General features: G+C 38.4%; 2 protein-coding genes across 4 annotated transcripts in view; one reads left to right on the top strand and one right to left on the bottom strand.

The window, feature by feature from the left end:
* The window catches only part of dus3l (dihydrouridine synthase 3-like (S. cerevisiae)), a 52702-nt gene that overhangs the window by 26398 nt on the left and 12391 nt on the right, over positions 1-13913 (bottom strand). For 2 of the 3 annotated variants that reach the window (XM_077548588.1, XM_077548585.1), the window contains exon 2: positions 1830-1945. The exons of the other annotated variant lie outside the window; for it this stretch is intronic. The gene's annotated coding sequence lies outside the window, so the exon portion shown is untranslated. The remainder of the gene's footprint in view (positions 1-1829; positions 1946-13913) is intronic. 3 annotated transcript variants of the gene reach the window in all.
* On the top strand, positions 2948-12083 carry LOC144037799 (transcriptional repressor scratch 1-like). The gene is made up of 2 exons (XM_077549585.1): positions 2948-3564; positions 7524-12083. Exons 1-2 carry the CDS (start codon positions 3444-3446, stop codon positions 8312-8314), a joined length of 912 nt encoding a protein of 303 aa, XP_077405711.1. The 5' UTR covers positions 2948-3443; the 3' UTR covers positions 8315-12083.

The following is a 13913-nucleotide window of genomic DNA, read 5'->3' as shown; positions in this document are numbered from 1 at the left end:
TTGGGAGCGAATTAAAGGCATTTCAATTCATTTTAATGGAGAAAGATGATTTGAGATCTTTCCACGACTTTCTATTGGGTGGTCATATTATGGGATGGATGCTGATCAAATGTCCATTTTGTTGACATCAATCAGGACGACGTGGTCTACTTTTTTTTTTTTTTTTTCGTGAATGGGCGTGGGGTGGGGTGGGGGGGGGGTATCAGGTGCTTTGCGTGGTCGACTCCTTAATGAGCCACATGTGAGCAGTTAAGGAAGGACCCATCTGATGTGCCCCACTCGCCTCATTACCAAACAATACATATTAATGGCCATCTTCGCCCCGCATACATAGCGCATACATATTCATAGAGCCCACATATGGATCCTCGCCACCTTTGCAAATGACTTCCCCTTTCTTCAGCTTGTCTTTTTACTATACTTTGCTTCTTACTTTTACTGTGGTTGAATTCTTGTCACGCTTGAAGGAATGTTACACAGGATGGGCGGCGGCGGGCGCGCATTCAGGACGAGGTAATTAAACAAAACGTGGCTTTTATGCCGTTCATGCGCGCTCCTCCAAAAATGATCGGAATGATTGATTAGTGTGACCCGGTAATATGTTTGTTTGCCTCTACCGCTAACACTTCCAATTCCATCACTTTAAACTTTGTTTTTCTCTTGTGGTGATCTGCCAAATTTATCGTTTTGTTGTATAAAATTTATTGTATTTATTTAACTCATTCACTGCCATTGACGGCTATAGACGTCAAAAATTCATTGGAACTATTTCTATTAGTTTAACATTTTTTTTCCCACTTTTGTTAACAAGAGTATGAAAACCTAGATTTTGATATAAAATTTGTGATTAATTGTGAGTTCACTAGTGAAGTCATGCGATTAATTATGATTAAAAAAAATTAATAATAATTTTAATTTTAACCAAATTTTCTAATAATCTTTTCTTAAAAAAAAGATTATTAAAAACATTTTTTTTAAACTTTTTTTTAAAAAAGAAGAAAAGATTATTAAGAATTAGGAGCGTCAGGCGATTAATTTTTTCCGTAATTAATCGCATGACTTCACTAGTTAACTCACGATTAATCACAAATTTTACATCTGTTCTAAATGTACAATAATTTGTTTTCTACGTTTTCATACTCTTGTTAACAAAAGTGGAAAAAATGTTAAATTAATAGAACTAGTTCAAATTTTTTTTTACTACAGCCGTCAATGGCAGTGAATGAGTTAATTGTATAATTTGTCTAAATTTTTTCATAATTTTGTATTTATTACTTTTATTTGTGGGAATGCTGGAAGTGGAATATGTTATTGTGATTTTTATAGTGTGACACATAATACTTCCGAGTACACCGTCATCAAAAATTCACGCCTTCCGGGGTCTATATCGTCTGATTTCACATTATTTACAATTTAACGTTAAATATCAATTTCTCCCCATTCATTTTCAATGGGATATACATTGAAAATGTTCTAAGTCCCACTTTCCACCATTTTCTGATACTGCTTGGTGGCGCAGTTGGTCAAGTGCATTGCCACCTTTTGCCATTATACATTTGCGATTTTGAAATAAATTAAGAACATGTTTTTGTTGGTGTTTTCTTTTTTTTTGGAGCGAATTAAAGGTATTTCAATTCATTTTAATGGAGAAAGATGATTTGAGATACTTTTCACGACTTTCCAGGAGGCCGCAGGTTCGAATCCGGCTTGCACCACATTGAGACTTTGCTTGGACAGTTAGCACATAGCGCTAATACAACTGCCACAATTTGACCTCGAAATGGATTATTCTCATTACGTCCTATCTTGGGAATGCTTTCTTGGCCCACCTTGTCTTTGTCCTCTGGAAGCCACCCCAACCCTTCTGCTTATTTGATTCCATCATTTGCTTCCAATGTAAAGTCCTCCTCGATATGAATGGGTGGTCTTAGTCATTTGGATGGCCCTTTAAAGAGAAAGGAATGAAAAGTCAACAAGATCCCGCCCATTGTGTTTCCTGAGAGCCTTTTTACCCACACACACGCCGGTGATTTCAAGTCTATTATTATGCTAATAGACCTTCAGTCTCGACATGTCCGCGCACACACGCAAAGTAGACAAACAGCGCTGAGATCAGCAGGAAAACTCACAACAAGAAGTGAACCATTTTTAGCATTTCCTGTCCCGGTGTGTGTGATCGATACGGCCGGCAGATATCATTCAATATCTCGTATTTCAAGTGTATGATTTATTTTTTCTCATGAGCTTAAAAAAACAAACAAACAGATGATGTGGGTTGCTCACAAGGTTTGATGAAATAAAAACAAAAAAAGTTCCAACTTCAGTGAAAAGATCTTACATAAAGCATACGCGTCACCAGATTACATCACGCGCCGTCATCCCGCCTCTCTGCATCAGCATGAATGAGGGGGGTAGGGATGTGTGTGTGTGTGTGTGTGTCCTAGCTGCAGGGAGAAGTCACTTTGAGTGTAAACATCCAAAACAATGCATCACTCCTGCGTGTGCCTGCACTGAGCAACATTCAATTCACGCTTTTTTTTTTTTTTTTAAAAGGGAATTTGTTTATTTGTGTCAGTTCACTTTATTTGTCATATCTATTTAGGATTTTTTCAGTGCGGCCATAAAACAGCTGTCACACATTTACTCATCACTTATTTTAAATTTGTTTGATTTTCAGTGTGGCCCTTTTTTTTTTTCGTCTTTCATCACAGTTTCCACTTTTTGCAAAGCCCCCTTTTGCTCCCCTTTAACTGCCTTATAAATCAGCGCCGAGCCACCGAGCGCTTTCAAAGTAGCTCATTAAATCCCTCCACGCTGCTCCCATTGGGCCTGATACTCTCTCCCTCTCTCTCTCTCTACCCCCCCTCCCCCGCCCCCCTCCCCCATCGCCATCTCTCTCCTCTATATAAGGGCAACAGCTGGTCTTGTGCACCAGAGAGCCACTGCAGCTTCACGCACTCTGAGCAGAAGCCGAGGCAGATGAAGAAGAGGAGGAGGAGGAGGAGGAAGAGCGTGAGGAACGTGTGCGCGTGCGAAGCGTTTTTATGGGAGCAAAGATGCGCTTAAGAGGAGCTAATATGACGCAAGGACGTTTCGGGATGCGTTTCGGACGTTGGTGAACTTTGCACTCTTCAGGGTAAAAAGACACAAACGATTATTAGTATACTGGAATGTGCCTGACTTGTGTGGTGCTGAAGGGACAGCGACGACAACTGGCTCGCTTCAGGGAGCTGACCGGTTCTGAAGGACCCGACAGGGGAGAGGAATTTCAATCACAGTAACACAAACCGGGACCTTTTTCTTTTTTTCTTTTTTAAAACTACAAACTTGGAATGTCCATGCCACAGTTTTCCGAGGGAAGAAACTTTTTAAATAACTTTTCATAAAGTGTTGAAGTGGGAGTGTGTGTGCGTGCGCGCGCGCGCGCGTGTGTGACTGCCATCATGCCTCGCTCTTTCCTGGTGAAGAAAGTCAAGCTGGATGACATTTCAGCTGCTGAGCTGGAGAGCTCCTACTGTCACGGTCGACGGGGGGAACTGAGCCTGCGATTCCATCATCATAAAGGTGAGTCGCGCACACACACACACGCACACGCACACGCACACGCACACGCACACACCATTCCGACACATTATTTTAATCCCCAGATAGCAGCATTAGTCATAACTGCCTCGGAAGGGGGTCAAACTCAGGTAACGGTGAGAAAGCAAGGAAGCAATACAATCTTGTGGCAGTGGAGAGATTGTACAAAGGAGATGCATGGAATGCAGTATACACAAAGTCTAACTCTCAACACTATGGAGAATAATGTTAAACATCGTGTAATTTTTTTTTTTTTTTAAATCAACATTCAAAAGCCAGTTTTATTTGGGAATTTGAAATTTACTAGCAGTGTTGCATCATGAGTAGATGCACAAAAAAGAAGCCATGCCACCAAAGACACAGGAAGATGGCCAAAAAATGTCCACTTCAAATCAAAAGGCCAGCTGTGGGTCTGTTAATCAAAATTTGAATCAGAATTATTGGCCAAGAATATAAAAACACTTGTCCAAGAAAGACAAAAAATAACAATGACCAACAGAGGGAGACAAATCGAAAACAGGAAGCCTGGTGGTTCACTAATTAGCGTCCCGAATTTCTTCTAAAATGATAGACATGGCTATTAAATTTAATGTTGCTCGGTGAAACCGGCGTTTGCGACTGATTTATTTTTATTTTTATCTAAATATCAAACTAGTAATTCAGCTCCACAAGGGACGATCTTAATCAAAGCCGTCTTTCATTTCATTCTCTCATTTAGTCACAGTGCCACCTAGTGGTGACTGGTTATGCCTAAAAAAAAAAAAAAGTGAATTTCTGCCATCACTTTTTATGTGATTTTTAACTTAGCAATGGGAAGGGTTAAAAAAAGAAGAAGAAGTTTTCAATATGGTCTCTCTATATTACAAATGAACTTCCGGGATAAACAGGGGTCTAATCATTGTACACTCTAAAAACAGTTGGGTCAAAAATAACCCAACTATGGGTAAAAAATGGACCGATCCTCTACTTGGGTCAGTTTGACCCAATTTTGAGTCAAGAAATGGGTCTTTTAGTGTAAAACAACTCATAAATATTGGTCAGATCCTTTACTTGGGTCAATAAATTGGGTCATTTTGTATAAAACAACCCATAAAATTGGGTCAAATTGACCCTTAAAGTGGATCGGTCCATTTTTTTTTTTTATCCATAATTGGGTTTGTTTTGACTCAACTGTTTTTAGAGTGTAATGTTACTCTGGAGCTGTTCATCACCATGCTTTGGAACGTTTCTGCCCCCTTGTGGCCAAATGAATAACTGTCACTTGTGATGACAGGAAAAAAAAAGAAGCAAACATGGAGGTAGGCATGCTGTGGCTCCCACGTTATAAATATAACACCACTTTGACTCGGGCAAGTGTCGCTTGTTGCGCGCACACGCGCACATACACACACCAAAAAAAAAGCGCACACACAGACACTGCTGCTGTGTTTCTGTCAAGTTGGCATATTTTCCAGGCAGCTTACACGCTTGAGTGCACAGCATTTCTCACACACGCATACACACAGGAAGCACTTTGCGACCTACATGGAGGCAAAAGCACACAAGTGTGCATCAGGTTGCAAGCATCACTCTCAACCGTTGGACATTTTTATGCTGTGTTTTTTTTTTTCAGCTCTTGAAAACAGTTTGACTTGTCAACATGAAATGTAATAGTCACATCTTTTATGACTAGACAAGCAAAAAAAAAAGTGTCAAGAAGTGACAAGAAGCTATGCCTGAAAAGACAGGAAGTCAGCCATTTTGGTTGGAAGTGGCCATTTGAGCTATTTCTAAGGGTCCGTCAAAATTTTGCTACCATATTTGAGCCTTCTTTTCCAGACAGATGGGCCAAGTTGTTATGATTGTGATTTCTGTCATGCTTTGGTGAAGGAACATGTCGCAAAATTTGAATGATTTGCAGTAAAAATTTGAAAAATTCGGCCCCAGAAACCGGCTTCACTTAGCAACATGAAATTTAAAAGCCACGTCTAGCATGAATAGATGCACAAAAAAGTCTCAAGAAGCCAATCCGGAAAAGACACAGGAAGTCAGCCATTTTGTTATAAAGAGGCCATTTTAAGTTGATCTAGTGATGTTGTCCGATTGCTAACGTATTAGCATGGTGATTAAGTTTGATGACCCAAAAAACTATTCTGAGATTAAGACTGCTGTCTTTCACTCAATAACTGCCAAAATGTTTGCTAGATGATCACAAAAAATGAACTTGTTTTATTTAGTTTTGTCTGTAGCTAGAAGAAGTGTAACAAAAACATTTCGCTGCTAAAACAATAATAAACATTTGCTGCATTCTTGTGTCGTATTTTCCAATGAATTCAGTGCACACACTCCAGAGCTATGTGTCAAGTTTCCTGCGCGCTGAAATGAACACTTGGTCATCTTTGCAAAACTTTACTCATGCTCTATAAAATACGCACACACATTCGCAGTCAAGAGTGCAATTATCGAATATTCATGACTCATGACGTCAAGACTCCCATCTTGTTTGCCCGCGTCTTCCCTCTCCCAAAACGTCCGGTTAGCATGTAAACAAGCAACTTGACCTCCCCCATCTCTCCTTTTTCTCATCCTCAAGCACCCCCCCCCCCCCCCCGGTTGCTATTACCGACATGGATGCTTTTCTCAGAAGTGACCGGTGAAATGATATTACCAGCACAAGTATCTTGGAGTGCGCTAATTGAAATGGAGCAGCTATATTGATTTGCGCCTGCATCCTGCTGAGCCGGCTCGCTGGCTCACTCAGTGTGTGTGCGCGCGCGTGTGTCGCAAATTCAAAGTGAAAATAATTTGAGCATGGCAAGATTTCAAACCTTTTCAGCATTTATTCAATATCCAGGTTAAGGTCCTATCTAGTTTGTCTGTCCTCAATTTCAAGTAGTAAAACGTTATTAGTACATGTTTATTTCCACTACCACTTTTGGCCTACTAGTACACAATTAAGATTTACTTGTAAACTACTAGCACAAGCAACACTGCTAGGCCCAACTTGTAGGAATGTATCACACACTAGTAGAACAATTTGGCAAACTAGTAGGACGACTACTGTACATGTTGCGCAAAACTGTGCATTAATTGACAACTGTGAGCTACTAGTGAGATTATAAAATTCTACTAGAATACACACCCACATACAAAATAAAAATTAATTAAAAAAAATAAAGAAAGAAAAGAAAGAAAAAGAGAGCAATGATGATGACAAAATTACCGAATTAACTGAGCTCTCCAGGAAAAAAATAAATGAAAAAAATAAAAGAAAATTTAAAAATAATAAAATTAAATTAAATTCTACTAGTTAACATATAGTCCCAGTCGCGTATAGATAACAACTAGTGCACAGTTTTGCTTTACTAGTAATACAGTATGTATTTGTCAGAGTTGTCCTACAAGAGCGGGAAAAGAGCGTACTAGTATTTGGAGACCTCAAGATGGATATCCTTGAAGGTCCACATACTAGTATGCAGTAAGTCTGCACTAGTAAACATTAGTGGAATGGCTGTGTCTTACTAGAAATTTTTCTGTATGACATTTTTGTACACTAGTAGGACATGTTTGGCATACTAGTAGAACAACGACATTATTAGTGAGGCAAAATGATACCAGTTTGTATTTTGGTGCTACAAGTAAGATCCTGGTTACTAGTGCAAGAAATATGCTTACTAGTGCAACACAGTAGTTTACTAGTAAAGTTTAATTGCGTATTAGTGATGGTAGAACTAACTCCTATTTAGATACCTGCAAGTGAGAAAGTTGTTTTTTTGTTATGGAAAATTGGAAAACAACTTGGATTGGATTTGAAGTTAGAATGTGCAGGTGTACCTAATAAAATGTCCAGTCATTGTATAATGCATTAGCCTGTAGCAGGGTTTATAAATAACTCCGGCGTCACGAGTTCCAAATCAGTCAGCGTCTCATTTCCTCACCGATCACTTCCCGTGTCTCCTCAGGTTACGAGCGGGATTATCTGAGCCCGTCCCCGTACGACGACCCGGCGCGCAGCGACTTGCCCCCCATCGCCAAAGCGCCCTCCTCCCCTCCCCGCCCGTCCATCATCTACAGCCGCATCGACGGCGGCTTCGTGGGCGGCCTCCACGCCGACATCAACGGCGACTCGGACCAGCCGGACAGCCCCCGCTCGGAGGTGTCGTCGGCGGCCAGCGGCTATATCAACGGCGAGGCCTACTCGGTGGACGCCTTCTTCATCGTCGACGGCCGGTCGAGACGGAAGGCGGCCGGGGAGGCGGCGGCCGGAGATGGCGCGGGCCGGCCCGGAGCCCCGCAGAGGCACTCGTGCGGCGAGTGCGGCAAGACGTACGCCACGTCGTCCAACCTGAGCCGCCACAAGCAGACGCACCGCAGCATGGACAGCAAGATGGCCAAGAAGTGCCCGACGTGCGACAAGGTGTACGTGTCCATGCCCGCCATGGCCATGCACCTGCTGACCCACGACCTCAAGCACAAGTGCGACGTGTGCGGCAAGGCCTTCAGCCGCCCGTGGCTGCTGCAGGGTCACATGCGCTCGCACACGGGCGAGAAGCCCTTCGGCTGCGCGCACTGCGGCAAGGCCTTCGCCGACCGCTCCAACCTGCGCGCGCACATGCAGACGCACTCGGCGTTCAAGCACTACAAATGCAAGCGCTGCGACAAGACCTTCGCGCTCAAGAGCTACCTGAACAAGCACTACGAGTCGGCCTGCTTCAAGGGGGCCTTCTCGCCCATGGGCTCGCTCGGGGACTGACGCCTCAACCTTTTGGCCACCCGGATGCGTCCCGGCGTGGACTCATCTTCCGACCGTGCTCGGGCCCACTTGACACTGGCGAGGGCTCGGACTGTGTGGTTCGGTTCGGCGGTTACTGTAAGGCGGTGGCGGGCCAGATGTTTGGGACTTACCCGATCTAATTCACCTCTTAACACCACCACTACAGTTAGAAAAAACATCAATACTACACAAAAAGGCAATATAAGAGCACATACTAGTAACAAAAAAAAAATCTAGACAGAAAACATATTAATCACCAGAGAAGCCAATCATTAACTGTATCAATGCCGATCACCTCAGATGTGTTTTGCTAGTCAAACTTGGCTTGTTCTGACCAACCAATCAGAGGATGGGAAAATGCTGACATCATCGAGGGACAGCACTCTGGCCCTGTGAGGATGAATTTGAAATCCGATTGGTTAAAGAAACAGTCACACATTGCTAATGTAGCATAAGGTACATCAACCAGCACTACTGATTCTAATGGCAGTTGGGCAGATTTAAAATGGACGCGGCAACACACAGGCTGAAATCTGATTGGACAAGCAGTAAGCATAAATTAACACAATTTTATGAAACAAATATTAGAATGTAGGTTTAAATGTAGGCCGGTGCTTAGGCCTTACGAACCCTGACCACCCACCACTGCTCTATATCTGGTACCTTGCACAGTAGAAATAAATATAACAACTAGAAAGAATCCACAAAGTCAAAAAAGTACACTTGGTCACGCATGGCTACATGCTCTTATAATCAATGCTATCATTTATCTCACTAGGAATTCATAACACATTTTGCCCAGCAGAATTAAATGACTAGAAATAATACACAGAGTAAAAAAAAATTAAAATAAAATCCATGGCACAGGTACAAGCAAAATGTACATACCTTTGCTCAAGATAATTGGTCACTTTGCAGAATAGAAATAAATACAACAACTCAAAATAATCTACAAAGTCTAGTCAGTTCCAGACGCTCACATGCGCAGTGTCTGTTTGCTCATTTTCCTCTTTCTAGTTATTGATGATAACCACCACCATGCACAACAGAAATAAACAGAACTCGCAATAATCCACATGGTAAAAATAAATCATCAATAAAACAATGCCATCATTCTTCTCGGCAATCATTTATGATCACAGCCCCTTTCCCTGATAGAACTACACAAAATAACTAGAAATAATTCGCACAGTAAAAAAATTATGATAATAAAAAACTGGACATGTTGCACAATAGAATGAACTAAAATGGCTTAAAATAATCTACTAAATCAGAAAAAGTCTGCTTGGCCACGATTGGTCAAATGCACCACTGCTCCTCTTGTCAGTTATTTATGATAACCCCCACAATACGCAATAGAAATAAACAAAACAACTACAAATAATCCACATAGTAAAAGAAAAAAAAAAGTCCACAGTGACACACAAGCATGGACACTGTAGCTCGTCTCACCAGTGAGACATCATTAAAACCCATCTTGAACAATATAAATACACAAACCAACCGGGGGTAATTCACACCCGTCGAAAAATAGCCCACGAGAAGCTGCAAAGACGGACAAACAAAGCACAGCACATCGAGCTCATCACAACCCATTAGCGTAATAGCACAAGCAAGCACAACAGTATCGGAAAAGCCAGAGCGTCTGTGTTCGGTTCACGTTGTATCCGAGTACGAGTCAGTGAAGCGGACAGCAACAAAATGCACCAGGGTATTTATTTTATTTTATTTTTTAAAGGAGGGGTTTCCAAACTGTGGCTCGGGACCCAAAACAGGCCCATTTTTATTGTAACATTCACATCTCCTATTGAAGAACATCCAATGTTTAGCTTGTTAACAGTATCTTTTAGCTGCCAGTATTAATTGAGACATTCAAAAATGCCAAGGCCGTACTTACAAGGGAACTAATGTCAAAACGGTTTTCATGCCATCACACAGTATTCTCCGCTACTGTTTATTGCTATTTATTAATTTATTGATAATTTAAATGCTATTTATTTGCACTTTATTTCACCTTCTGTTTGGAATATGCCAAAGCATTTGACACTTTCTAATTTATTTAGCCTTTTTTTTTTTTATTTTTTTTTTTTGTGCCATTTTAATGATAAACTGCATGCAAAAAAAATAGGTGACAACAGCCTAGCAATGAAAAACTATGCCAATTTCTGAATCTTTTTGGATTAGTTGCCAAAAAAAGAGCAATTTTTTTCATATCTGATCAAGCAATAATTCTTTTTTTCATATCAACTGTTTTTTCTGTTATTGTTTATGTATTGATGATACATGATGAAATATCAGGGAGTTTGCCAACCATGGAGGCTATATATACAGTATATATATATCTATATATGTGCATTATGTGGTCTCTCTCTCACACTCACACACACTGCTGTGATCCTTTGGAGGCCTTTTCCGCTGAGGCGATTAATCGGGGACACGATATGCATGACAGTTATGGAAAAGGAGGGCTTTTTCCTTTTTTTTGTACATGCTTTTTATGCACTGCCTGCCTTGTATTATCCTAAAAGTATATGTAGAAGAACGTAGAGGGTACTAAAGTTCGGCATCTGCTGCTGGAACATGGACTGATCTTATTAGTGTCATAAAAACATAAAAAACTAAATTTCCTGTAAAATTCAAGTTGCAATTTGATGAGGAAAACGTTGTTTTGTTATCATAAAAAAGTTGTAATTGATGAAGGCACGAGGATTAAAAAGTAAAAAAAAAAAAAGTAATATTATGAAAAGATTTACAAGGAAAAAAGTAATGTTATGGTACAGTAATAAAACTATAACAGTTAAATCAGAATATTACGAGAAAAAAAGTTAGAATGTTATAACAAAGTCGCAAAATTTAAAAAATAATTGACAACAATGTCATAATATTATGAGAAAAAAGTCTTAAAGTTATGACAAGTAACGCAAAATCCGTTGTAATGTTACAAAAAAGTTCAGAAAAAATTACTTCCAATTTTACAAGAAAAAAATCTGTAATTGACACACACAAAAAAGTTATGACAGAGGCAGTATGATAAGAAAATGGTGTAACTTGAGCTAAAATTCGTAGTCACAATTTGTCATAATTAACACAAAAAAGTTGTAATTCATTAACATTTTGCCCAAACTGCAAACAAAAAGAACAAAAAAAGTAAATGAAGCCATTTTTTAATTTAAAGGGCGGCAAATCACGTCTTTGGCAGTCAATGTTTCAGCACCAGAAAAACGCCGACTAACCACTTTTAGACGACACTACTGTAGCCGACTATAGCCACGAGTTAGTTGATCTATTCTTATATGAAAAGCACTTCTTGTTCCTCTTACCAATTGTAACTTCTTGAAAGTTTTTTTTTTTTGTTCTTTCTTTTTTTCCCAACGTGAGTAGCACAACAAAAGAATTTAGAGATTCAGGTAGACGACGCCTTGTTTGTAGAAAGAAGAACCGCAGTCTCATTTTTCTACTAGAAGCGATGATTGCGTCACAATAATGAACTTTACGACGCGTCCTTTTCTAGATATTCGATATTTTCAAGCCTTGTAAATAAGCACTGAATGGACTGATGGATTATTTCTATAGATCTGTACTGTATAGTGTGATAATGAAGAGGATGATGATGATGATTTTTTTTTCCAGAGCTTCCGATTTCTTCCTCTGCGTTTTATTCGGGACCTCCAATGTAAAGCACAAAAACAACACTGGGCATTTTTTTCCCCCTTTCACTTCCTTATTAAGAATAAAAAATAGTTTCAACAGAAAACTGCTTATTACCTTTTCATTGACTCACTTCAATGAATTTGTGAGCCATTTATGTCCCATATTATTAGTATTATTACAAAGAATGGAACCTCTAAATGTCTTCTTAATTTATTTAGGAAATTATAAACATTGAAAGAGCAAAACACAGAGTTATACCTTAAGAAAACAAATTTTATGGGGAATTAGTAAATTAGTCTCAATACGAGAACAAAAAAGTTGGAATAGTGTGAGATAAAGTCATTAATGTTATGATGGTAAATTTTGAAAATTCCAAAAGAATAAAAAAAAATTGGGGCAATATTATCACAATAGTTATAATAGCGCAAATAAAATAATAATGTTACGAGAAAAAATATATAATTTCATAATAAAAAAATATGGCGATATTACAAGAATAAATTTATAATATTACAAGAAAAAAGTCATAATGTTAGTTTTGTTACAAGAATGAAAATAATAACATGATCATAATATATGGAAAAGTAAACTTTTCTCATACTATTATCATTGCTTGTTACTTTGCGCCATTTTTCTAATATTTCAACTTTTCTTAGAATATTTTTTCCCCCGATAAAACATTACTGAAGACCATTGCGACCTTATTTTCACAACGTTACAATTCCTATTAAACTGAAATATTTTTTATACATTAAGACTTTCTCATGAACTCAGAAAAAATATATAAAATAAATATATATATATATATATATATATATATATATATATATATATATATATATATATATATATATATATATATATATATATATATATATATATATTATATTATAAAAATATAATTAAATTATTATATTATTATTTTATAATAATATATAAAAAAAATTATTATGACAGGAAAGTTGAAATATTAAGAAGTTGCAAGGCTACGAGAAAAAAGTCTGAGCCCTAAAGGTAAAACTTACTGGAAAATTGTCAAATAAACTCATAACATTATGAGAGAAAGATCATAACGTTAAAAGAAAAAGTTATGTTATGGGATAAACATTCAGATTGTAGTGTAAAAAATATGAGAAAAAAAGCATAATTTTTGAGAAAATAACATCAGAATTTACAAGAAAAAAAAATAATTTTCTGAGAATAAATTGCAAATTATGGAATGAAAAATAGTAGCAATATTATAGGAATTAAGTCAATATCACAACAAACAAATTGAAATGTTATGAGAAAAAAGTTTTGAATCAGAGAAGCCCGTAAACATCAACTAAATCAACCTGAGCCACCGTGACACCAAACTTTCCCTTATTTTACTTATGCATTGAATGACTTCATTGGAGAAGGACGACGACGAAAAGAAGACGAGAAATATATTTTATTTATTGCCCAGAAGCATTTAAATATGCTAATTCCAGTTTTCCCACGACACTTGACCTTTCAAGCCCGGCGCAGGCGATGGCTTTAAATTGTTCATACACGCTCCCCCGTGCGCTCGCCACTTAAATCATTCATGTCGCGGCGAGCAAAGTCGAAGCTTTCAAAGTACATACAGTAAGAGAAAGTACACGCTTTTATTTTGAAAACCAGGATAACAGAAAACAAGCGGGAAGATTCCATTGCCTCAGCTAGAGTAAAATCATCATCACAATAAAGTTAGTATACGAGAAAAAAAAAGTCGTACATCATGAGAAAGTCGTAATAAGAGAAGAACTTGCAGTGTACGTTCCCAAAAAATGTTTAGAAAGAAAGTCGTGATAACTACGAGAAAAGTCGCAACATTGTGAAAAAAAAAGTTTTAAATCATAATATTACTTTTAAAAAAAGTTGGGAAAAAATGTAATTTATGATGAAATAGTAATATAAAAATTTT

Source organism: Vanacampus margaritifer, chromosome 17 (genome assembly GCF_051991255.1).
Source record: "Vanacampus margaritifer isolate UIUO_Vmar chromosome 17, RoL_Vmar_1.0, whole genome shotgun sequence".
Classification (NCBI taxonomy): Eukaryota; Metazoa; Chordata; class Actinopteri; order Syngnathiformes; family Syngnathidae; genus Vanacampus; species Vanacampus margaritifer.
This window is presented reverse-complemented; position numbering and strand designations above follow the sequence as displayed.

Coding starts and splice junctions, on each gene's coding strand:
- LOC144037799 (XM_077549585.1), top strand. CDS start 3,444: ATGCCTCGCTCTTTCCTGGTGAAGAAAGTCAAGCTGGATGACATTTCA. Junction 3,565..7,523: donor GCGATTCCATCATCATAAAG/GTGAGTCGCGCA, acceptor GTGTCTCCTCAG/GTTACGAGCGGGATTATCTG.